At 31.9% G+C, this 27777-nt stretch overlaps 3 protein-coding genes across 3 annotated transcripts in view; 2 read left to right on the plus strand and 1 right to left on the minus strand.

Annotated features, from left to right (window-relative positions):
• Positions 1-5757, plus strand: part of Cpap1-h (cuticular protein analogous to peritrophins 1-H) — a 93115-nt gene extending 87358 nt beyond the window's left edge. Inside the window, exons 7-8 of the mRNA XM_076404170.1 lie at positions 624-742; positions 4418-5757. Of these exons, the coding sequence (XP_076260285.1) occupies positions 624-742; positions 4418-5622 (1324 nt within the window). The 3' untranslated portion in view covers positions 5623-5757. The remainder of the gene's footprint in view (positions 1-623; positions 743-4417) is intronic.
• A 16564-nt stretch (positions 5758-22321) lies between these two features.
• Positions 22322-24900, minus strand: LOC143195732 (uncharacterized). The gene is made up of 3 exons (XM_076403166.1): positions 24764-24900; positions 23240-23328; positions 22322-22723 (listed from the first exon to the last, which is right to left on the minus strand). The coding sequence occupies exons 1-3, from the start codon at positions 24898-24900 to the stop codon at positions 22467-22469; spliced, it is 483 nt and encodes a 160-aa protein (XP_076259281.1). The 3' UTR covers positions 22322-22466.
• Positions 24833-27777, plus strand: part of kay (transcription factor kayak) — a 68919-nt gene continuing 65974 nt past the window's right edge. The window contains exon 1 of the mRNA XM_076404175.1: positions 24833-25174. Within this exon, the coding sequence (XP_076260290.1) occupies positions 25046-25174 (129 nt within the window). The 5' untranslated portion in view covers positions 24833-25045. The remainder of the gene's footprint in view (positions 25175-27777) is intronic.

Raw genomic sequence — 27777 nt, forward strand, 5'->3', positions numbered from 1 at the left:
CGATGGCTTTGTGACTGATGACTAACTTTATTCCAGTTAATTGAATGAATGCAAAAGGGAAAAGCCTTATGATTTTCCCGGAATCCAACCCGTCTTACTCGCTTACCATTTAGGAAGTTTTAAAACATCCTTGTACACGGCTGCGATAGTAAGGCCGTAACCAACATTATACAACATATAATATATATAGATTCTGTCGAAAAATAATAATCTATTTAAAATAATTTTGTTTTTCTATATCTTTGTTAAAAATACTGAACGATATTCTTATCGACTTTTTAATAAAATTTATTTTCAACATTCAATATGTGTTGCCAAAGGTGGAAATGAAAACACAACCTGTTCTTTCATATAAACAAAGAATAATTTAGAATCCCATGATATTTTATCGTACAACCGTTTAAAATAACTTTGTTTAGTATTTTAAATTTTGTGTCCGCATATACATCACTAAAACAACTTGACAATTTAATGTTTTATTTTGAAAAAAGCGTAAAATATTTGCAGACCTTTGGAAATTTTAAACCAAGGATTTTTTAATTAGTTATATTTTCTACATTTTCTTCGATTCATTGATATCAATTTTATTTTTATATTTTTATTCATTTCTTTGTTTATTTCAGTTATGAAAGTCGAAGAGGAAGTAGCAGAAGACGACCATACAGAGATCGCAGAAGGAACAAAGATAGAAGGAAGCAGGAATATGATGATGATGATATAGCTGCCGAAGATGATGACTTGGGTAAATTAAATATTGTTATCTCTATTGTTATACATCAGTTTCATTGTATTTAAATATGTCTAAAATTGTTTAGAAAAAAAATCCAGATATGTTGAGACATTCTCAGTATTACCATTCGCAGAATATACCTTACGAAATATGGCGACTTTGAATTTTAACACATATTGCTTTTTAATTATTCCGTATAAATAGTTTCTTGAGATCGATCGCAAAGCGATTTGATTGTAGTAGGCCTTGAACGCGACGTAAATCAGCTTTCAAATGTTATGGAAACATTTCGTTAATAATTTATGTGTGCATAACCACATTCCAAGACGTGCTTTATGATTATCAGGAACTTACCCAGAATATTGGTCTTATCGATGATCATCATCCAATTACGGTGCGAATATATACACAAAATTGTTACCAATAATAAAATGTGAAAGATATTTTTCTAATCTGAGTTTTTATGGAAATTGAATTTTGAATTTCTAAGTCTCTAAATTGGCATTGAATTTACGTAAAGAAAAATAACTCACTGAAATACAGAATACTTTTAAATCTTAAAAAGGCTGTCACTTGTTATTATAATAAACTAATTAAATAAACTGCCTAAAGCATAAAAATTGAAAATCAAATTAAATATGCAATAATAGATTTCTAAAATAATTAACTGCTAGTTAAATATACTGTTAGAATAAAATATTTTAAATCAAAAATAATTTTAAAATTATATTTGAAATTATCCTGATGTTTATATAGAACAAAGACAATAATGTTATTCTTGCAATGGTCAGCATGATAACGCTCGACCTAATGTTGCAAAACCGGTGGAAGCATTAAAATGGAAGGCAAATTAGGCCTACCCGGCGTCCAGACCTAATTCCCTCTGATTACTACTTCCTCAATTCGTGAATAGCCCCAAAGATACATCGATCCTTTCAAGATGGATTCCGTAAATTGCCTAAAAGATGGAAAAAAGTAGCGACTATCAACGAGCAATATAAACAATAGAAAAAAATATACTGTATTTTTCACAATAAAAAATGTCCTTTAATACTAATTTATAGGCCTAATAAAAATTAATCAATTACGACAATCGATAGTCGTCTCCAGTAGATAGTTTCCAACGCTTTAAAAAATAAAACAAGATAAATGGTACGATCTCTATGCAATATGCAATGTATAGACCAGCACATCGCAATGTTGCCACATTAACTTAAAATGTGGGTTTATAACATTTGCCGCTCTATTACCTCTAATTATTATCATTAATATTTCGAAAAATTTTGTTGATAATTGGTAACAGTATCGATCGGTACCAATACAAATCGACATATTCCGACACAACTGATAGCATTCTCTTTTAACTAGGGCTAAAATGAGTAGGAAAAATAAAAATTACGAGTTTAAAACGAATTAAAAAATTCTTATAAACTACATTTGACAGTATATTTAGCGTCAAATATGACGTGCATTGGTTGTTTTATTGGAGGGACTATAATATATAATCTATTCAAAGTAGAAATAAACTCACATTATCTCAATTTGTGACGTCAAAAGGGCGCAATGTTACCGTATTTAACGTTGACATGTTACGCATTTTAGTTTATTTTAGCTTCGATATATAACAACGTTCTAATATAAATAAAATAAATAAAAAATGTTTATAGAATATAATTTATTTTAACATTACGGTAGATTTAGGGCATATATAACGAAGGACTTAAACCACAGTTAATTAAATAGCCACAATAGTATATAGGTTAGAGTTATTTTATTATATTTGCATGGAATTCACTTCTAAACCAGCTGTGGTATGACCTAGAGGTTTAATTCGCCTAATTAACAATTATGCATCAAAGTAGTGTATTTTACTTTCATTAGTGAACATGTTTACCTTTTTATGTTTAGTTCTTCATTCCTTCGTTGCTCTGCTTTTTTTGTCAAATCATTCTGATATCACTGTATTTCTCCTTAGTTTCTCCTGTTACTACCTGTTTGTATTTTTCCTGATAAAATTATATTTAATCACTACGTTATCTCTAATATATTTTCTGCTAAATAGTCATTAACTAAATGTTCATATATATTCTAAATAATTACACACATATCTATGCACATAAATTTTAACATTCTACAATACTCTACACTCTACAGTTATTTGTAATTTCTATAGGTATCCCATATTAATTATATTCACCTTTAGTTGTTTCCACTCTCTGTCTTGGTATTGTCAGCATTGAATCATAATCCTACATCCAGAAAGCTTCACTCACTCATTCTGTCACAGTCTCCGCCATGAGTTCACAATTTGTCAAGGCCTTCTGTGTGTCTCGTGGAGTTCATCCAAACCGTTATTATTGAAGTTAGTGACGTAATCTATTTCTGATCGACTATTTATTTGACTTCCATATTTTCAACCAGAGTAATAATCAATTTAACATTTTCCGGTTTATAACTTCTTGTTATCACCAATGTTTTCCAGAATTTCTCAGGCGACCTATGCGGACGACTTTTGCAGACTGATTCGGTAACATGTTCGAAAGTATCAGACGTTATTGTATCTCTTCTGAACTAGAATAAAATGAGAAAGAAAATATTGCCTGATATTAAAAAGAGTTTACAAACAGCAATAAGCAATACGTTATATATCTTGATGACGTAAGTTCATTTCTACTTTGATTAGACTATATCAGGGATGGTAATGAAATTGGTTAATTAAAAAATTGAACAGAAAAACTGAATAATATCTACAGTTGTTGGATGTTATGTGACTTTCAAAATATATGTTTTTACAGACATATGCCAACGATTCAATGAATTGAATGTGACGCTTCAAGGTACAAATAAAACAATTATCGTCATGATAGATGTCATTTGCGATTTTGAAGCTAAACTCTATGCTTTCGGATATTATTAAGAGACTACAAGTATTTTCCATATTTAATTAAAAAATAACGATTTAAACATACATAAGAAGCCAGGCAAAGAAGTTATTGAATTTATTTTTGTAATTGATTCTTCATTGAAGGAATTTTCAACGAGACTTAATTGTAACATCATTTAATAAACTGGACTTATCCTGGTCTTCGAATGGTTGGAAATTGAAAAATTTGAAATGCAGCTGATTGATTTCCAATCCGATCCAATATGAATTCACAAATTTATTGAAAAAGGAAAAGAATTGGAATGAATTGAAATAGATAGAGAAGCAATATAAGTAAGAATGATAATAACAAAATTTTGGAAACATGGAAATCCTTGACAAACACATTTAACTGTTGACTCGTACTATTTTGACCATAATTTCATCTACCTATGCCTGCTAGTCATTATTTTCAGCTCGCTTAGAAACCCTTTGATGGATTACTTCAGTTCAGCATACATTCTGGTAAAAATAACATCGTACAACCCTAAGATAAGTTATTTTTCATCTAATCTGCAACAACAGAAGTCATACTAATATTTCAATGTGATTATTACTTCTGATTTCAATTAAGTATGCCTGTAAAGTGGTTTTATAACATTTTATAACGTCTGCATATAATATATTATGCGATGAATAAAGAGTGGTGAGTTGATAGTATTTAGTATTATTATTCTTCCAATAAATACGAAATCAAAATTATTTGACGACATATTCACTGTCTGTACATTGTTCTTCTAGATTAACAATTATTCTCTTTTCAGGCTACAAACGTCAAAAAAATGACGATCGTCGCAAACGCCCACTCGACGACTACGACGAACCGGAACGCGATCGCAAACCATCCAGCGACCGGAAATCGTCGAGGAAAGGAAGCAGAAGGCCGGCGAGCGACGAGTACGACGACGACGTCTCCGCCGATTACGAGGACCGACCCAGAAAGCGAAATAAGGAGACCAACACAGACGGGCGGCCGATCATCAAACCGTCCACCGGCACCATCTACGACAGACCTCGAGTAGCGCCACGCATCAACTTACCGGTACCAAAGAACGCGGCCGAGAAATACTCGTACAAGAACCACGCCGGTGGTCCCACCACCACCACCACAACGACCACGGCAGCTCCCGAAATCACGGACGAGGACGAGGAGTTGGAGTACGAGGAGCCAACGCCCAAGAGACCGAGGAATCGGGACAGGAGACCTCCGAGCGATAATAAACGGGACAAGGACGACGTTAAACCACAGCCGTCGTCATCGAGACCGAGGAACAGAAAACCGGAACCTCCTAGGAACCGCTATAGACCGTCGTTAAAGCGCAAGCCATCTAGCGAAGAATACTATGATGATGCTGAGGAGGAAAACCAAGATGATGTGAAAAAAATCGCCGGAAAGCCATCGACAACGACAACTACCACGACTACCACAACCACGGAACTACCACGAAAGGAACCTATCATGAGGATAGTTAAGAGACCATTCCTCCCCAGTCGTGGTGGTAACCCGTACAGTCCTCGAGGTCTACAGCCGGTAGGTCTGAAAGCTTCCGATCAGGGGGTGGAGGAGGAGGAGGACTACAGCGATGAGAAACAAGAGGAAGAGGAGAAACAGGCGCCTCCCCCACCCCGTAAACCGTTCAAGCCATCACCTGTCATAGTGAAGGTGCCTCGAAAGCCCGACGAGTTAATCGACCTGGAACCATCGCGTCCCCAAACTTACATAGCCCCCAGGACCACGCAGAAGCCTCGCCTGAAAAGTCCCGACCTCCTGGACCTGAACGAGTACGACGTCACGTTAAACGACGCCCTTAACCCGACGTTGCCGAACTTACCGATTCGCGCTTTTCCCGTCGGCTTTACCACCAGCGCAGACTACTACCAGAGGCCGAGGTACGTGGAGACTGGGAGTCATAACAGAGGAGGATTCGCGCGACCTGCGCAGACGCAGGCGATACTGTCGGGTTATTAGGGGCGCGGCCATATTTGTACGGTACTCAAATTAAATGATATTAATTATTATTACTTTAGGCTATTGCTATCCAATGCTGTAAAATATCTCCTTGTAAATTAATTGATCTAGAAATAAATTTATATTTTTAAGTGACCCTCGTAGTTGTTCTTTAGTGGAATATATTCGTTCTGTTTTAGTAACTGTTGACCTAATCCATATTAAAGAGTTCCTGTTGCTTTAGACTACCAAAATATACTAAAACAACATTGACGTCCATTCCATATAGTAATAAACAGAAGTTATCTATTTCTTAAGATCAGATAAGTTTTACTTTTAAGTTTAATTCAGATCAAATTAATCAACGGATATATAACCTTAATATTAGAGATCCTATACTTTATTTTCGTCATATTATTATATATTACATATATTGAATATTTTAGGACTATACTTCTTGGTATTTATTGAAGTAAACCGGTTCTTTGTTATCGGTTCTAATTTCACCTAGCTTATAAATCATACCAAGCTAAATTTTATCCCTAAGTTTCATTCTAACCAACTAATCAACATATATCTGCAGTATAACCCTAATATTAAATATCTAGTACTAACAATTATTATTCCCTACAACCATTATAATCAAAAATTAAATATATTTACCCTATTATTTGTTTCTATTTTCTCTTCAGTATACAGCTCTCTTCAAATATTTATTTTTCTATTAACCAATTCGGAAATAATTATTTGATTTGCCCCTATTTATTATTAATTTTTGTACCTTTGTATTTCTTCCTCTTTTAATTTGTTCTATTCTATACAATAACAATACTTATTACTTAACAAATTGTATTAACAATTTTTAACATAAAATATGCAATGTAAGCCCTCGCATAAATTCAATACCTATATATAATTAATCTGCTGGGACCCTATCACCTATCAAATCCTTGTCTATTTTACAATCTAATGAAATATCTTAAGAATAGCTCATTTACAGCTATTTCTTATATCATCTATCATCTGTAAAATTATGTCAAATTTATTGAGCATAATTGTCAAAGCAGAAAAAAAGAGAAATTTTATTATAGTAATAACCTGAATTTTCAAAGTTCCTATATTAACAGGTGGGGCAAAAGTCCCGCTGCCATTTTGATAGCACGCCATCTTGGTTATATGACGTTTAGCTCAGTTTTGTTTTAACCATTGTATTGTATAGACGTTCAAATTTTATTAGGATAAATATACGCCACAAGAACGAGCAGAAATAGTAACAATATTTATTGAAAATAATCGTTCCATTATTACCACTCAGCGGAAATTGCGTCAAAAATATTCTAATCGTCCAGTGCCTCACAAAGCCACAATTTATCGCTTACATGCCAATTTTCGATAGTACGGTACGACACCAGACAGGCCTATAAAAATCATGCATATTAAAAATTATCTTGACTTCTTCACCTCGAGGTAATCTTGATCTCTATCAAGGAGCAAAGTCTCTAATGTTTTTTTTTACTCTTTGTGATTCCACAATCTGCCCTATAGGCAATAAGTATTTCTTGTGTCTATATTATATTTACATGGCATGCAGAAAATCACTTCGTTAAGCTATCTTCTGTATAAAATATTATCTTAATTAATTAGTCTTATTCTAAAGCTTGCTAGCGGTACCCCATAGTTGGATTCCATATGACCAAATAGGCTTGAGAATAGACTCATACAGCAACACCTTGTTATCTAATGATAACTTAGATTTGCGCCCGATGAGCCAATACATTTGATATAATTTTAGTCCCAGTTGTTTCCGTTTAGAGAGTATGTGCTTCTTCCAGGTTAGGCGTCGATCTAAGTGCATACCAAGATATTTAACTTGCTCTACTTGGGGGAGTGGGCATGTTCTTCTACGCAGGGTAATCGTTACATGGGTGGATTTTATTTCATTGACTTTAATGCACCATGTCTTCCACCATAACTGTATTTGATCCAGGTGGGTTTGTAGGTGGTTTATTGATGCTGTGACTGGATCTTCATGGGATGCCAAGATCGCTGTGTCGTCTGCGTATGTTGCCACAGTAGTTATTTTTGTGGTGGGCACATCGGCCGTATACAGAAGATACAGTACTGGACCCAGTACACTACCTTGCGGAACTCCTTAGTATATGGGATTTAATTCGGTATGTTCATCGCCTTGATTTACAATAAAATGTCTATCAGTGAGATACGATTTTAGTAATTGATAGTCCGGATGAGGGAGGTTTCTTTAGTTTAACCTGCAAGCCCGTATGCCATACTTTATCAAAAGCCTGAGATATATCTAGAAAAGCAGAAGTCTCTAAACATCAATGTAAAATGTCTGTACCAAATATTTTGAATCTTGTCATAGCCGCTGTGATAGCATGCACAGTTAGTAATTGATTGATAAATCATAAACCCTATCATAACAGACTGAAAAAGGAAGAATCAGATGAGAAAACTATGCAATTGTCTTCTTAAAGTTACAGATCCAAGTGTTAATAAAAGTTAGGTTTCAAATACGAATAACAGCGTTAAAAGTCGCTAACGTCAATGTATCTAGTTTTAAATATTGTGAAATGAATACAAATATTCCCTTAAAGTTAATATAGATCTCTCTTAATACAATCATAAACTATTAGCGAATATATTATTTAGAATGAAAAATGAATTGTTTTATAAATTTTATAAATTCACCAAGATACTATAGGAATGATTACTTATACCAAGACAGGTACATATAGGTACAGTGCGATCAGGTACTAACGTCACTCAGGATAAATAAGAAAATCACCATGAGGGAACACATCACTTTCATGTGTTCTGAAATACGAAGGAATACTGAAGAATAAAGACCATAGAATAAAGAGACATAAGAGGCGATCTCTCATATGAAAAGTTGTAAAGTGGTCAGTTTGTCACTTTAGACGCCGGAGGACTCTAGTACCGTTAAATAAAATTTACATACCACAACATAATAACAATAACAGAACGATAAAGACATGTGTAACTAACATTAATGTAAAACTCAAGAGCTTTTTGTTATACAATATTTTCAATATATCTAAAAGCATATTAAACAGAAAAAAAAGTATTATTTTACTTAAAAACTGATTTATTCAAGAAAAGAGGAAGTTACTGCTGAAAGCTACTGAAATAAATCAGCGATAGTAATTGAGCATTAACTCGATCTTTGATGTGTTCTTTTTTGGTATTGAACAAAGGGAAACGATTTTACAGCATATTTTCATTAAACCAATTGAATTTAGCCAAAATAATTATGTTGTGTTGTCAACAAGATCTATATTTGTCAATAGACGATATTTGAGAGGTAAATACCTTATTTTATTGACACGGTTATCATTGGTAGATGTTAAAGACAACCAGAGCATTTGTCATCCTCCATATTCACCGCTATCTTCTTTAATCCGTTTATTCAATAAAATCAGGGAATGCAATTCAAGTCGATATGCATTGGGCCTGTGTGCAGAATATACATGTATACATTCATGACTATATTCTTTTCACATTTCATATTGTCTTTCAATTATTATGATTAACATAAAATATAACACACATCCTATATTTTTTACCTCATTTACCCATGCTTCAACATTTATAGCATCACTTTTATGTTTTGTATCCGTGGAATTCAATCGGTTTGCTTGCTGAATGTTATATAAATTTTATGAGACAATAAATCTAGTGTTTTCAAATTGTCACTGCTTAAATTATCTTAAAGTGTTGTCAGGACAGAAAATCCATTATTCAAGGACGAATAACACCCTAATAATCCTTGTAGAAAAATTAGTTTGCCTTGGTATGTTTTTTTCTTTAGTAATGAAAAAGAGGAAACGATTTTACAGCATGAGATTTTTTAAAATCAATTGTATTTAGCCAAAGTAATTATTTTGTGTTGTTCTTGATCTGTTGATCGAGATCTTGTTGACATCTATAATTGTCACTAGACTAAAAAATTGATTTATTCAAGAAAAGAAGATGCTACTGGATGAACGGCAATACAAGGCGACACTGGGGATAAAAACTAACCAACCCGTCTCACTTGTTCACCAGTCTGGTAGTTCTAATATCGAACGTATATGGTCATATTTTCATCTCCATTTCGTGTAAAAGATCTATGAATAAACATATGTAGATCGAGAATGAATGTTCTCTTCCACATTTGGATTCATAATCATCCGGTCAGATATACAAAAAAGTAACTTTTCTGTAGATACCTATATGGAAACTGATACGAGAGTCAAAATACAAGTACAAATACAAAATACATGTACAAATTGTGGATTTTGAAAAATACACTATTTGTACTTTCAGAATCTGGAACACAACACTTTTCTTTCGTTTTTGCTTTTAAACAAATACTTCTTGTTGTAAATGTTATAAAAATAACTTTATAAAAATAAATTTCGTTAAAATTGTACACAAAATTAAAAAAAAACAATAGACTTTTGTAGGACATAGAATAAGTGATGGTTCTGAAGCACCCGGAGATGTCAGTCAAAACATGGTTACGGTTGTTCCCATTTGACTTCCATTTCTATGTCTCCGTGTTCTACGAATATTACAACTCTTGGATAGCACTCCAACAGAACACAGACTTAAAGGAATCAAACCATTTAATCTTGTAGTGCAGTTAAGTTTATTGAATCAAGAAACTGCAGTATTAATTAGTTTTTATGTTATTGTAAAAACAAATTGTAGGTTAATCGGCAATAAATAGTTACAATATATTAATTAATCAAAACATATTTTGATGTTTTAATTGCTAATAAGACATAGGATGAAAAGTCCCGGGCGTAACACGATTTTTGTTCAAAATTCGCCTTATTCATCAACGTAATCTACATCAAGAGCCACATAATCATTCCAGTCCCGCTCTAATATTTTAATACCGCTTTTCGATCCACATATCGATGCAAGAATTCCGATTTGTTACCTTTAAAACACATCTCAGAATCATCAAAACGTCCTTGTTTTTGGTCAACAGTGAGCAAACGCGGCGCCCACTTTGAACAAAGATTTCTCATAGACAAATGCTCATGCACTATAGAACCAATACGTTCTTTTGATATATCTACGATGTTAGCTAACTCACACAACTTCACTTTCCGATCAGTCAAAACGATTTTGTGGATTTTTTAAATGTTTTCGGGTTTCACCACTTCATTTGGATCAAAAGCGCTTGGACCTCTGCGTTCTGCATCATCGATGTTTCTACCACCACTTTTGAAGTCAGCAAACCAACGTTTGATTGTTGTTTCAGATAGTGCGGAGTCCTTATAACACTATTTAAACCATTGCTTCGTTTGAAACACGAAATTGTTTTTGATCCATTGTTTTAAAAATAACAAAAGTAATGTCACTTTTAGCCCAATAACTTATAAACTTATGAGTAGAATATCATGAATATCATGTTTTAAAAATAACAAAAGTAATGTCACTTTTAGCACAATAACTTACAAACTTATGAGTAGAATATCATGAATATCATGTTTTAAAAATAACAAAAGTAATGTCATTTTTAGCACAATAACTTACAAACTTATGAGTAGAATATCATGAATATCATGTTTTAAAAATAAGAAAAGTAATGTCACTTTTAGCACAATAACTTACAAACTTATGACTAGAATATCATGAAATTTTTTAGCTGGTTAGTACAAACTTAAAATGGTTAATGCAATAAAACTAGCATTAGTTAGGCTCGGGACTTTTCGGCAAATCTTTACCTAGAACACCTCGATTTTCTAGTAATAAAGTTATTTTGTAATGTAATTTAACTCTAAAAAATGTCCCATTTTATGTACTTTCCTTATTCCTTTCTCTTTCGCAAATTCTTACTTCCGATTTATATCAAGAACGATTAATTCATTATAATAAATATAATGATAAATATAAAAGCATTAACGTCGATTATATTTGCTTATAAATATTTTCACGCTTTTCTTTATTGCAGTGCAAACATAATAAATAAACAAATCCCTTGAAATTGCATAACGAGAAAGTATATCGTGTTACAGTATTTACATTGCGTTCCATAACAAGCGGAACCATTGTAATAACGATTATCTAATAAATGAAATTGTAACAGGATCGCTAATTATGATCAAAGGACAGTTTTATTAGGCAATTCGTTTGTTTTCTAGTTGTTCAGTTACGTGCTCTTTTCGCTACTTATAAATACGAACTAATAAAATTAATTAAACAAATTGTTTTTCATCGTGATTATTTTTAACTAAATCATATATGGTATGTTACTGTAATCAGGAATATAATAATAATAAGCCGGCTTGGTAGCGCAGTGGTTAAGGCGATAGGACGGTCCTCCTACTGTTGCGATAGCCGCGGGTTCGAATCCTGCTGGGGCATGGTCGTAAATTTATGAGAGTAAAAAATCAAGAGGGATGATTTTTCTAAAGTTCATTTTAAAGGTCACTCAACAGTCGGTAGGCTCAATGCTGAGGATCGTGGTTGGGAGCCCACGCTAAACTATAGATCCAGGCCAGATAAACCCATAGTTGGTAAAAGGAGACTTTAGAATATATTTAAAAAAAAGAATATATTAAAACCTTGCAAAAAAAACACAGGCGGGCTATTTTTCCCAAAAATTTACTTCGTCCCTTTCAAAATATTTCCTCTTGGGTACAGTACATTCATGCCAAGATTTCTTTTCAGTCTATGAAAAACTTGGTGGTTTGGATTTTTGAAATCATCCTTCTCGATTTAGTCTTGATGTTCTCGATTAACTTAAAACGATGTCCTCACAATTTCTTGAGTTTACGGAATCTCTTGTGTGGGAAGTATTATCATGACGAAAAATCCAATGTATAAAAATCCCAGCCTCTTATGATGACTAATTTTCCGTAAAGTACGCATAATACTCTGATAATCCCTATAGAAAAATATATTTAACAAAAAATTGAATCGATTTCAAATAATAAATAAGAAACTAAGTAAAAATTTTAAAAAAATCAAAACCTTATTTACCCTATCTATTACACGTCTATTATATTCTACTATATATACACAATTAAACTTAATATCTACCTAAACCTATTTATCTATTTCCAATATTATTTGAACTACTACCAACGGCTATTAACCAAAGTATTTTTTAATTTTTTTTTATAACATCTTTATTAGATACGCTTAGAACAATCTTAATTTACAATTAATTTATTACTACTTTTCCTATGTACTTGGATTAATTAACAAGCAAGACGAGTGCGAGAAAATACATCAGTATGTATTCCTCAATTATAAAATTATAATTATTAATTAATTATTAACTTATAGCTATAGTTTACACTAAATGTATACACTTTATATAAGTTCGTATGGTTTTGTTCGTTTCAATCTCCTGACATCCTGCGCGCTGTCCAGCAGTTGTATTGCTTCCACGTTAGTATGATTTAGTAATCTTCTTTCGTGTTTCAAAGCGAAATCTTGGAAAACTTCGCAAACCAAAGTATTAACTTACCTAAACCTATTTATAGTTTAATAGCTAAATTGTGTGTATATAGTAGAATATAAAACACGTATAATAGATAGATTAAATAAGGTTTTTGTTTATTTAGTTATTACAACGATTATTATGTACATATTTATTTTAAAATGTTTTTTGTGTTAAATATCTAAGTTTGATAATTTTTTACTTTTTAGTACGTTCCTTATTTATTATTTGAAGTCGGTTCAATTTTTTTGTTAAACATATTGTATTTTTGTCTTTTTAGTGTTAGGTATTTACCCAATCAGTTACGCAGTTATTTGATTTAATATTACAATGGGTAGGGCTGCCAACTAAACAGTAAGAAGTTATTGACACCACCGCGAATCGAACCCGTGGCTTCATCTAGGAAGCTTTAAAACATATCCCAGACATTTGGAAGATGGCAAAAACTATAATGATCCCAAAACCTGGGAAGTCACCAAACGAAATAGAATCCTATAGACCTATATCACTGCTGCCAGTAATATCTAAGGTTTTTGAAAAACTCCTGTTGGAAAGAATAAAACCGATCATAGAGAGAAAAAACCTACAACCAACACACCAGTTTCGATTTATTAACAAATACTCAACAATTGACCAGGTCCACAGAATAACAGATGTTATTAAAAAAGCCTACGAAAGTCAAAAAGTATGCTCAGCTATATTCTTAGATATAGCACAAGCCTTCGATAAGGTTTGGCATGAAGGCCTTGTTCATAAACTACAGAAAATGTTACCAAAACAACACACCGAACTATTAAAATCGTTAATTACAACCAAAATGTTTACAGTCAAGTAAGAAGAAGCTTACTCTACAATAAAAGAAGCTAAAGCAGGTGTACCACAAGGAAGTGTACTGGGACCAATGCTTTATCTACTTTACACTTGTGATATACCACAAATGGAAAATATCACGATGGCTACATTTGCTGATGATACCGTGATTATAGCTGTCGGAGACAATAGTGAAGAAGCCTCACGAAAATTACAACAGGCAAGTGACAATATAAATAATTGCACACAAGCTTGGAAAATAAGAATTAATGAAAGTAAATCTGTACATGTGCAGTTCACCAATAAACAGACCGTACAAGCACCAATAACATTAAATAACACTATCATTCCATATAGCAACAACGCTAAATATCAAGGAATGAATCTCGATGCAAAACTTCGCTGGAAGGAACATATAAAGAAAAAGGGACAAGAACTGGAATTGAAATATAGGAAAATGTACTGGCTAATTGGAAGAAAATCGCAATTATCAGTACATAATAAATTGCTATTATATAAGCAAATATTGAAACCTATATAGACATACGGAGTTTAATTATAGGGATGATCTGCAAAGAGTAACATTAATAAAATACAAATTTTTCAGAACAAAGTCTTGAGAAGTATTATGGGTGCACCCAAATACTATCGGACTGATTACCTACATCGAGTCACTCAAGTTTCAAAGGTAACAATCCAGAAAATATTCTAGATGTAAAAGTAGTCCATTCATTAACTCAGTCAAGATAATGGCACTTTGAAAATAAAAATTCCAGAACGTCATTTTCATCACATTTAAACATCTTTAACTTTTTAAGCATTTTTAACATCTAACAAAAAGAATTATTGTTTCAACTCGCTACTGTTATCTAAAACATGACATCTAAAATCTGATTATACATAGTTTTGCATTTATTCACGAAATATGAAATAAATAAAGGGACTTATTACAACACTTACTGAGAAAACTCCAGTATTAGGCAAAATTATTTTTTCCATATCCATTCAAGACAAATAAGTTTTCAAAAGAACGACCAAATAGTTCGAACGTTTAAAAGTACTATTCTATTCTAGAGAATTCAGCAATATAGTTCTCCATCTAATCCGTAGTCAGTATCGAATCTATTTCACAATATTAATATTTATTTATTAAAATTAAAAAACAGAAAGAAAAGAAACCACTTAATATAATAAACTAATATAAATACATTTACTAACAGACATTACAACTTATGACGTAAGAAAAGGTAATTATCGTGTTATTTTATTTAATAATTAAGTTTTACTGTGCATTAAAATACGTCAAAATTAATAGACAAAGATTAGTATGCATAAATGGCACAGGCGCTAGGAAGGAGCTACATATAATAGAAATGGCGAATGCGCAAGAACTAAGACGAACAAACATTAATATACTTAATATTTTTCTAAGAAATTCCGTATTAGGTATAAATAATTTAAGCGATTAAAAATGCGCGGATGTGTCTTTAATGATATTGCTTCAAGAATGACTTTTAATTATCTTAAATGTTTCCGGGATGTTTCAATTTCAATATATGAATAAAATTTTATGTAAATATCGATAAAACCGCAAAGTTTAAAAGCACCGCGCGAGAAAAGGCAGCGCGATTAATAAAAACTCTTGATAAACCAACTTGTATTGTGTACAAAGGATCAAAATAAGTGAAAAACATTTTAGGAACAAAATTCGAAGGACTTTCATGCGCTTTTTATTGCTACGACGCAAATTATCACCAATTTCACTGAAAAATCTAATTTTAACACTTCTTAATCGCGGCCTACTATGTCGATACGCGTCTTTGTCGTAATTCGTTGATATTTATTTTAGAATTTAGTAATATTTGTAATGGTATTAGATTTTGATCGTTCAGTGCGAAACAATCGTGGTGGTTTTTTTCGGAAGAAATGTTATTTATAGCGTAAGCCAAGAGATATTGGTAGCTTTAGCGATAATAGAAACATATAATATCTATATTACCCTTATGTTTATGTAATCTTTATCTATGGTCCAGAACGATCATTAATATAAAATAAAATATAAAAATACAAGTACAAGAGAGATATGATGGTTATAAACGATGTAACAATGAATTCTATGGTCTATCCAATAAAACAGCCAATGCATATAGATTAAATTTTATGACGTCAACACGTTACAATGTTGCCGCATTTACTTAGATATTTGATTTACAACAAATGCCGGGTTATAACCTCTAATACCATCACTAATGTTTTGAAGAATTTTCACAACATAGACATTTGACAGCAGTATCAACAGTAACAACAGAAATCAATTTTTTTTAACTAAGGTAATATGAGAAGGAAAATCCGTTTTAAATTTCTAACAAACCGCATTTGGCAATATATTCGCCGTCATATCTGACGTACATTAGCTGTTTTATTGGATGGTCTATAGTAGTTTTGTTATAAATGGTAAAAACTATTTTATTATGGCGTATTTTAAAGAGTAAATTGTGTTATATCATCATAAAGGAAATTTGTAAATTCTGTAAATAATTTTCGCAAAATTTGTTGTGAAATAACGCTTCCTTTACAAAAACGTTGCGTTAAATTTCAATATGAAGCTTTATTACACTAAAAATATTACTTATTTATTCGGAGAAATATAGTTCACCACTATCCACAACCTTGGCTCACCATTTTGGGTAACATTCATATTTAGCGATTAAATTAGTCTTCTTTCGAATGGTGAAATACACAATCTATATCTATTTTCCATCTACAGTCCGACCTATTCTATTTATTTTCACACAGTTTACCGGTTTCTATTCTACTTTTGGCACGTCTAAACCAAACGATGGGCGGTTACTGAATGATCGGAAATACCCTTCAATAACATCCCAGATAAACGTCTCTGGGTTGCCAGTTATTCGTTATCGGGTTCTAGTTGGCGCTGCTGGCACCCCGCCCGTGTTCAACATCTGGGATTATATTTCTGGGTATTCTGTAGACCGTTATTCCACGATGTAAAATTCGACATGCCTCAAGGTCGCTACAAGTGTTTATTAAAAATATTAATATATATTGCAAAAATATGTCTATATTTTTTTTCTCCCTTTAGGGTACAGGTGCGGTTAGATAAAGACAATGTCTTCGATGATTTATTTCCGTACAAATGGAATATAATCATCGAAGATATTGTCTTTATATAACCGCACCTGTACCCTAAATTGGTGACCCCGACGTGATGTGAACACGCAACCTTCTGACTCCAGACTCCCTTATATCGATATATCGATATTTCATTAAAATATCGGTATTATTCTCGGTGGCCAACATCCCTGGGAGGATCATCCTGTCGCGTTGACCACTGCGCCAACGAAGCCTGCAAAAGTTATTCTGTATAAAAAGCTGTCATTCACAATTCACACACAGAGAATTAACAGCTCGTCACTATTATTGTAAGAGATTATATTTACTAAAACTATTACTTTATAAACAGCAGCACACAACAGCTTCTTTCGTAGGCCATTTACTTATCAATTACCTTACCTGTTAAAAATGTTTAAACTAAACATTTACAATGTAATTAAAATTAATATCAGTGATGAGGTTTATATTTTTAAACAAAAAATGTGGGGTCATCAGTTCTCTTAACAGTTATTGTAAGGAACTTAAACATCAAAACAAACATTGAAAATTCTGCCATACTACGCTTTCCCATTGAGATAAATTAAAACAAGCGAAAATATTTGCGTGCTAAAGAAATGATACTGCGAACAAAACACATTTAAAAGCAATAAAGATAAAACGTTATCAGTTAATCAGTAACATGACAAACACACGGGAATTTCTATACATTTCGCACTTGTAAAGGTCTCTTGTCGAATTCCTTAAACTAGTCGTTCGTGAGATAAAATAAAAAGTTACTCCAATTTTGATATATTTTCGGAGCACTAGTGAATTTAGTTAAAATAAAACACGATATTATGTGGGACTCTTTTATCACTTTATTGCTTTTTTAATCTTTATTTACCTCATTCATGATATATTTGGAAAATCCCATATATTAGTAAATTTTCAGTATACTAAATGATTTCCAAGAACTAATTTATTCTAACAATTTAATGTTTATTACCAGAGACATGTAACGTTGCTTGTAATGGTTTCTTGAATGAAGAAAGAAAGAAATTTATTTAGATTTTGAAAAATTATATAATTGAAATGGTTATATATGAAATAACACATAATTATAACAATAAGTTAGGATTTATTACACACACTGACACTTATTTACACATATTTTTTACATGAATAATTAAATGACATTTTATAGGCACAGCAGCATAAATTATGACAGTAAAAAATAATTACAAAAATTACGGCCGGGGCGCCAACCCGATAACGAATAGCTGGCAACCCCGAGACGGTTATCTGGTATATTATTGTAAGGTATTTCCATTCATTCAGTACTCGACCATCGTTTGGTTTAGACGTGCTACCATCGACTGCCCAAGCCTCGTCCCCAGGTAACATAAACACCATTGTTTCATTTCGTTTTACCTCCATTCACCGAGCCATCTCAATTTATCCTAAAATATTTTAAATTCCCCTTTTTACCAACGAGGGTTTATCTGGACTTGACCTACTGTTTAACCTGGGCTCCGAACCACGGTCCTCAGCATTAAGTCTACCGATTGGCGAGTGACCAACTTTAGAAATTATCCCAGAAGACATCCGGTCTTACCCAGCCTGGTTACTGGCGTGACTGGGATCAGTTTCTTTATCAGATTTTGGACTCTTGCCGAGGACAATCACAAATTTAAATTTACACTATGCGCCAGCAGGATTCGAATCTAACAATCTATTAAACAATATAAAGATATTTTTAAATTACAACTGTGATTATTGAGATTTTAGTACAAATAAAAGCACAACATCTGAAAAATAAGTCAAACACCAATCATAAATATTGACGTCACTACTCCTTTCCTAATAATTTCTTCATTGCATTATTTCAAAACGCGTAAAATTTTTATTTGAATTATTTATCTTTATAGTTATATAATTATATTGTTATATACTATCAATATAACACTTTATATTAAAATTACAAGCTCATACTGTTTGAGTACCAGTGAGAACTACGAGAATTATTGAGATCAAGTATCACATAATTTCTAAGACATATCAAAATTGTATCGACGGTAAACCCTGAATATTTGAACCTTATGAATGTAATATTAAGATGCAGATGCAAATGTATTTGGCAGGAGTACCAACTAATTTTATTTTTCTAATAGCTGATAGCTACAAAAGAAAAGTTTTTAAATTATATATTTCCTAATGCTTTGAAAGTGGCTTAAATCATTATGATTCTTAAACCTGGGAAAAAATCAGAAGACATCTCCTCTTGTCGTCCTATAAGCCTGTTATCTGTGATCTGTAGACTTTTTGAGAGATTAAGGGACCCAAAATAATCGCAGAAGAGAGAAATATTATTCTAGACCATCAATTTGGCTTCCGTAATAAACACGAAACAACAGAACAAATAGTTATTAGTGATTAGTCAACCAAATGAACAAAAACTTGAACGATAAAAAATATTGCTCCGCAATATTTCTCGATAGTGAGGCACACTGGACAGCATGTTAAATTGAAAAACTTTTGCACACGCACTTTCAATTGCTGAAATCGTACCTCACAGACAGACATTTTATTGTCAAATAAGGTGACGAAAACACTGACCTACACCCAATATATTCGGGTTTTCCGCAGAGCAGTATTCCGCAGGACTTACCGACCTCAAGAAACACTACTGTTACAACAAATGCTGACGATACAGCGGTTTTATCATGACACGAGGATGCAATATCAGCCTCAAGAAACCTCCAGCTTCATCTTAACAAAATCGAATTGAGGTTGAAAAGGTGGCGTATCAAAGCAAATGAGACAAAATCTTCCCATGTGACATGTGACTACCCAAAAAACATATAGTGACAAGAAGAAAGATCTTTGTGGCTCTATTTATAATCTATTGTGGCTGTATAATTAACTGTTGTTTTTAGATTTTCTATAATGTTAAAATGAATTATATTTGGTAACTTTTTTGTTCAATTATTTTATTTAGATTAGAATTTTGTTGTATATCAAATCCCAACTGACATAAAACTCAGAGTTGATGCGGCAACATTGCGACGTTTTGACGTCACATATTTAAATGACGTATATAGTATATAGTATATATATAATACGTACAATATATATAATATATAGCTTGGTCTTCTTCCGCTTGTGTTGTAGAATTCTCAGCAACAGCTTAAAGCATCTTGGAAATATATATTCTTGAAACGAATATCCAAGACAGTGGCGACAGCAAGGATATTAACATTTTCTGTTTATAGCAATCGTTTATTCATTTCTTTAATTACCTGCCTGAATTGATTTGAATTACCTGTATTTTGATACCTGTCACTTTTATAGTAAGTAATCTGGTAAATGGTATAACTTCTTTTCAGTTAAATTTAGAATAATTGATCTTTCGATATTTTGTTGTTCACCATCGATGAATATCGATCATATCTATTCTAAATTAGTTGCTCTTCAGACATTGAACAGGAAACGGTTTGCACTAATTTCAAAAAGTAACTACTTTCGAAGATAATCTTCAAACCAACAGATCAAAAATCTCAGTTTGATGATGTAACATAACCTTTTTGAACAAAAATTCACGAAACAAGACTTAGATTAAGGAAGAAAAAATTATTTTCCATTAAGGCAACACATCTAATTTGCTCCTTAAACGGTTCGGCACAGAGAATAGTTGTGCCAGCCTAGCCACGAAATTAATTTTGACAATCTCAAAGACCCAATATCAAGGACCGTGGTTCGGAGCCCACGTTAAGCAGTACGTCTAGTCCAATTAGACTATAATTGATTAAATGAAGACATTAAAAAATACCAAAAAAAGAGCTTTAAGGGAACTTTGAAATAATTTTAATGAATAACCGGTATTTTTTTGACGTAATGTCACGTTATAAAATTCCCGCTCATAAAAAAGCCGAATGTAGATATATGAGGATGAGGAAACCACCAATGAAAGAAAAAAATAATAACACTCGAGAAAGTTATACGCGGTATTTTTGGAAGTATGAATTTAACGGTGTGTGCACCGCACAGTGTCTTCCAATGGCGATAATATTCGAAAATAAAAATTAATGTTAAATAAATTAAAAACAGGTTACATGCTAATATATATCAAAAAAAAGCTACTGCCCTGTGGGGAATTCATCATCAACCCCCGCGTGTGCGCTCAACATTCTAACCATGACACCATACAAACGGTTGCCCACAGTGATTTACTTCCGATTTTTCGTCATATCAGTTTAGGAATAACATTATACCCCAATATTTCATTATTTTAGATAAAAAATATGTGAAAACATTGTACGTGCCTTTGAAGTTTGAGGGTTTTTTTCGATTTCCACCCTTCCTCCGTCATATCCTGACATGGTTCCAAAGGGACCGCCTTGGAAGTGCACTCTTTCGATTAAAAAAAGAATTTTGGAAATCGGTCCATAATTGACGGAGAAATCGGCGAGCATACATTAAAAATATATATATACAGTCGAACATACAACCTCCACCTTTTTTGAAGTCGGTTAATAATTAAATAATAGATTAATAATTTTCCATAACTTTTTTCCGTCTTTCTGGAAAATCGGCAATACCGATACAAAAAGAGCGTTATTTTGTTTCTCAGTGATCCAATCATCCATCTTCAACATTAGAGCTTCAGATATATAGATATATCGGAGAGAAAAAATCGATATTTTATCGCTTACAATCATTACCAAAATATAATAAACCTTTAAACTTAAGTACTATTATACACAAAACATATAGAATTAAGTACTATTATTAATTAAGTATTATTTAATTAATTTAATTTAAATTTAATAATAATTAAAATGAACGAAAGCATATCTGTACACAAGCATCAATAACAATATGTTATATAATAATATCATTCCATATAGCAACAACGCTAGGTATCCCAGAATTAATCTTAATACAATACTTCGCTGTAAGGAACAGGTAAAAATTAAAAGGAAACAACTGGAGTTAAAGTATAAGAAAATATATTGGTTAATTGGAAGAAAATCACAATTATCAATACATAATAAATTGCTATTATACAAACAAGTGTTGAAACCAACATGGATATACGGAATGTAGAAGTAGCTGTAGGTGCACTCAGTTACTACAGGACTTATTACTTACATCGAGACTAACTGTCACCTAGGAAATCTAGAGAATTGCAAGGACACATGAGAACAGACTCGTTTCTCATGTCAATATCTAAGTAATACAACTCTTGGATAATACCAGAACATGCTTCAAAAGAATCAAACCAATTCATCTTGTGTAGTGTAGTGTAGTGAGGTGCATTTAAAAGAAACACCAGATATTAAGATAGGGCCGATGGATCCTCTTAAATATATACCTACATCGTAAAGACAAATTGTAGGTTAGTCTGCAGCAATTAGTAACAACGTAAGAAATAAATTTAAAAAATAGAAGAACGCTAGCAGACATTATTGAAAGACAACATGCGGAAATAACGCAATATAATCTTCTTTTGATATTTGTCAAAACAAATGTTGATGCTTCGATCATTCATCACGATATAATTTATAGAAACATTACACTTTCCTAAGTTCCACAAGGTAGTGTACTGGGTCCAGACTATATCTTCTCTACACAACCACTGTAACAACATACGCAGACGACACGGCAGTCTAAGCCTCTCATGAAGATCCAGCCATAGCATCAATGTAGAACCTATAAACACACCTAAATCAAATTCAAATGTGGCTTAAAAAATGGCATATAAAAGCCAACGAAACAAAATCCAGTCATATAACTTTTACATTGGGTACAAGAACATGTCCAGCAGAGGATGCTAAATATCTTGGTATGCACCTAGATTGACGCCTAACAAATTTTTTATCAATAATTGTCAACTTCCGCATGCAGAGGATGCTAAATATGCGAAGATCGGCTAAATATGCGAAGTGACAGTGAAGTGCGTAGACTAAAACGTCTAACACCATCCGATCTGATTATTGGACATATATATACTTCAGAATAAGCTTCAATATAAAACTAATTAATTAAAATAGTATTTTGTACATGCCATGTATGTATAATATAAACATAACAAATACTTATTGCCCTCTGGGCAGATTGTGGAACTACTAAGGGTAATAATTTAAAAAAAGAAACATTACAGAGCTATGTGACTAAGAATAAATTTACTAAAATGTAATACTAAAGTATTGACAATGTACGGATCACCTGCTATTATAGATCCCAACGGTACCCGACTAGAACAAGTGCAGGTGTTCAAGAAGCTGGGATCAGTAACACAGGTACACGTCAGAGTGCTAGTGTAAACGTCATGTCAAGTCATTGAAAAGAGATTCTATTATGAAGATTTTAAATTATTATTATTATTATTTTTGAATTTCACGGGATAATTTAAGTTTACGCTCATTGTTTTCGGACTTTTTGATCCTCCAAGCAATTCTTTGTTAATAACATCAAAATCACAACTTTTAAATCGTTGAAATCAAAACCGACAATTAGGATACGACAGAGTAACAACACCATACGTTTCTAAAAGTGTTTGATGCCAATGGCAAAACAAATTAATGTCAAAATGCAATAATTCTACATAAAAACTAGTATTTTATATAGAAAATTGTCAAAACCATTTAATTTAACAGTTAGGTTATGTTGCTAAATAATTATTTACATTGATACTTAGCTTTTTCACCAATAGCTGATCAAAATACATTCATGCACTTAAAATATAGTCTATTCAATTTTTTTAATACATATGTCATCAAGATATTTAATGTATTGCTTATCGCAATTTGTAAATTTGTTAAAAATCACACAATATTTTTCTTCTGATTTTATTTTACTTAAAAAGAAACATAATGCGGTCTGATTAATTCGAACACGTTGTCAAACGTATGCAAAATTCTTATCAATTCATATGTCAGGTTTGTCTTCTGGCTTCCGGCTCCTCTCTCACCTGAAACATTTATTAGTAGAAAATGAGAATTAAATTTTACCGAATGAAGGAGCATTTTAACATTCTGAAAATCCAGAAAAATTATAGTGAAATTTTTTTACAACTTTACAAATAAATCAGTTTCGCTATATATTACGCTATTTAATATTAAATATTATTTTATTAAATTTTCGGCCATTTCTATCTTTTTTATTATTTAAGAATCATGTTTATAAATAATATTTAGTTTTTATTTCGCATTTAACTTTGTTCTATAATTTTATATTATAATTCGTCACTTTTTTCCTTGATAGACGCTGATCTCTAATATTTGTTGACGTTAATAATGTTATAAAATGTTAATAATGACGTCTAGTGTTAATATTGTTTCAGTATAATGAAAGTTAGTTTATTGACTATCAAGTCGCTAATATGTTAATTTTATAATATAAAAACCAAAAATTCTAATCACACTTATTAATAATTAAAACTACATTTTTATGTAAAAGTTATAGTTACATTTATAAGTAATATTTATCTTTAATTTAATAGAGTTGTCATATGACTTGATATTAGAATGAAAATATTTCTAAAAATGCTTAAGACCAGTTTTATAGTATCTTTTATATAGAATGTTATTTCAGATAATACGTATAGACGGATGTAATATAATTTATAACTTTTATATGATATTAAAAAAAAAACAGTTCGTTTATAACAACGTCCGATAGCCTACATAGTAGGCCCGCCCGAACAAAGAACCGATGAGTCAGCGTCCTTGAGCGGGCGGCCCGGCCAACTTCGGCTGACCTCGTCCGCCGTCGGACTCCGGCATGGCGTTAACGGCATGCGCGCGCGTACGCCCGACTATTTTTAGTTGTGACATCACACGCGCTCGGTGGTTCTTCGAAAGGGTTTTCCTACGGTGGTGAGTCATCCTGGTGACGATTTTCGTACGGTGCACATCGAACAAGTGGTTCGCCTTATCCGCGCGGGAGTGCGAAGCCCTCCGTGATTAATCCGTTCAAGCCAGCTGTTCGTTCGTTCGCACAAACGAACCGAGAGGACCCCGCGGCGGAGCCATGGTGCTGAGAATGGAAATGAGCGACGGCACATCGAACCATTCGGACTTCTCCAACGACAGTCAGAGCTCCCAGATATCGGGGGGCGACGTTAAGATCGAGGGGGGACTGTTGCTCACCCCGACGACGGTAAGTTTTCATTCTTAACCTCAAAAATGTGGTTTTACGGCTCATTTATTGTTTGTTAACAATACAGCCTACTTGACGACGATTCTCCGGTTGTTATTAGCTGTTTTTTTCGGCACGACAAAAGCCCGAGTCTCGAGATCTATCACCGACACGTTTTTCTATGGCGAGCGATGATCCCCGTTGATGCCAAAAAACTATTTTAAACCGCGTTGTTTGTATTTTAGTTGTGGCTCGCGAAAGTCCGGTGGTACACTCAAGAAAAATCCCCAACGATTGTTCGGACAAAGAGGGTTTTTACCGTATTTTTAAATCAGGGCATCAGTTCTACCACTCTAACCCGAATAATTTATTATTATAGCTAACAAGAGTATTGTGCTGGGTAACCTAATAAAATATTACGACGTATAAACGGTGTTGTTTTTTTTTTACAATAACAATTTTATTGCCCGTCCTCAAATAGAAATCAACATATTAAAGTGTTTTAATAATCTTAAGATTGTATATTTTTTATTACCAAATATTAGATAAAGGAATATTTTCTACGATTATTTAAAATTATACATGGATTTTGGTTTTGGCTTTCACGGAAATTAATCAAAATTATAATTATAAATATTATTTTACTACTCTCAAGATAAATGCGTATACATGTTTTTTTTAATCCCGAAATATTGGATAAAAATATATCGACGAATACAGATTTGTCTCTATCAGAAGATAATTATAATAACTGTGTTGATATTTTGCAGATATGTATGTGTTTGTTTTTTATTCGAAATATATTGGATAAGATAAATGTTTTAAAATTAGCTGAAAACATACTAAATTTTTATTTTGACTTTCGTAGAAATAAATTACTAATTATTATTAAATATTCCAAAGATATCTATATTTCTGTTTTATCCCAAAATATTAGATAATGATTATTTAAAATTATGGTTGGGCTTTCACAGATTAATTGAAATCATAATTATACCGATTGTTTTAATATTCTGGACATATGTATATATCTCCCCATATTGTATAAGAAATATATTCTAAAATTAGCTGATATCGTACCAAACTTTTAGTTTGGATTTCGTAGAAATGAGTTACTAATTATAATTAAATATTCCAAAGATATGTATATTTCTGTTTTATCCCAAAATATTATATAATGATTATTTAAAATTATGGTTGGGCTTTCACAGATTAATTGAAATCATAATTATACCGATTGTTTTAATATTCTGAAGATATATGTATATCTATGTTTTTTTAAAACTTAAAAATATTTTAAAAAATATCTGAAATATTCTGAAATTAGTTGAAATTATATACAAATCTTGTTTTACGTCCGACAAATTAATTATGATATCTGTTTTAATATTCTGGACATATGTATATATCTCCCCATATTGTATAAGAAATATATTCTAAAATTAGCTAATATGGTACCAAAGTTTTAGTTTGGCTTTCGTAGAAATGAGTTACTAATTATTATTAAATATTCCAAAGATATGTATATTTCTGTTTTATCCCAAAATATTAGATAATAATTATTTAAAATTATGGTTGGGCTTTCACAGATTAATTGAAATCATAATTATACCTATAGTTTTAATACTCTGAAGATATATGTATATCTATGTTTTTTTAAACCTTAAAAATATTAAAAAAATTATCTCAAACATTCTGAAATTATAATTTTATATAATTAAATATTCCAGAGATATCCGTGTATCTCTATTTTATCCCAAAACATTAGATAAAAAAATATCACCAATGACTATATATAAACATTTTGGTTTGATAATTAATGAATATTGTGATTATTATTATAATATTCTAGTGATATATACGTATATCTTTTATCCACTGTGTAATAATTAACAATAAACAAAACATCTATGATTATTTAAAATTACACAAACATTTTGGTTTGTCGTTCTCAGAAATTAATTTTAATCATAACTGTAACTATTGAGAGAAAATTAATAATAATAACAATAACTGCGATTAAAATATGTTAATCGAAAGGGAAAATGTCCGGTAAATGTAACGAGTAGGGCAGAACATACCATTTAAGATGTGAAGCATTGTTATACCTCAGGATCACTGATAGTTTGGGTTACTCCAATTAAATTAATATACAATTAAAACTGCCTAAACGGATTTAATTCCAGCTGGTTAGCTAGTAAATCTAGACTTCACAAAAAGTATAATTCGGTATATCCTTGACCAGTTATTCTTAGTTCACATTTATAGTACTTTTTCAATTTTTAAAAATTTTCATTTACAAAAAATTTAAACAATAATTTTGATTTTAGGAGATTGATTCTATTGTTTTTTCATTAATATATCCTTCAAAATTATTAAATAAAATACAAAAGAAAACTATTCTTAAATGAATCAATTAAAAATTTAATTAAACTTCTGTTGCTATTTTTAACCGACTTCAAAAAAGGAAGAGGTTCTATGTTCGACTGTATATATTTTTTTATGTAAAATAATCAGATATTTGGGTATAATATTGTTGCTGAACTGATGTAACGAAGACCGAAAATCGTTCAGGGCAAAAGCCGTCCAGTCTGCTTTTTATACACTAGCCATATCATATGAGA

Source organism: Rhynchophorus ferrugineus, unplaced genomic scaffold (assembly GCF_030347505.1).
Source record: "Rhynchophorus ferrugineus isolate W39M unplaced genomic scaffold, kcgeb_rfMv2 rfM4, whole genome shotgun sequence".
Classification (NCBI taxonomy): domain Eukaryota; kingdom Metazoa; phylum Arthropoda; class Insecta; order Coleoptera; family Curculionidae; genus Rhynchophorus; species Rhynchophorus ferrugineus.

Excerpts from the sequence above, each read along its gene's own strand:
- LOC143195732 (XM_076403166.1), bottom strand. The coding sequence starts at position 24,900 with ATGACTCACCACCGTAGGAAAACCCTTTCGAAGAACCACCGAGCGCGT. Across the intron at positions 23,329-24,763 it reads GGCGGACGAGGTCAGCCGAA|CACTCTGACGTGTACCTGTG; the intron begins GTTGGCCGGGCC and ends CGTTTACACTAG. Across the intron at positions 22,724-23,239 it reads GTTGGGATCTATAATAGCAG|GTTCTACATTGATGCTATGG; the intron begins GTGATCCGTACA and ends GTGTGTTTATAG.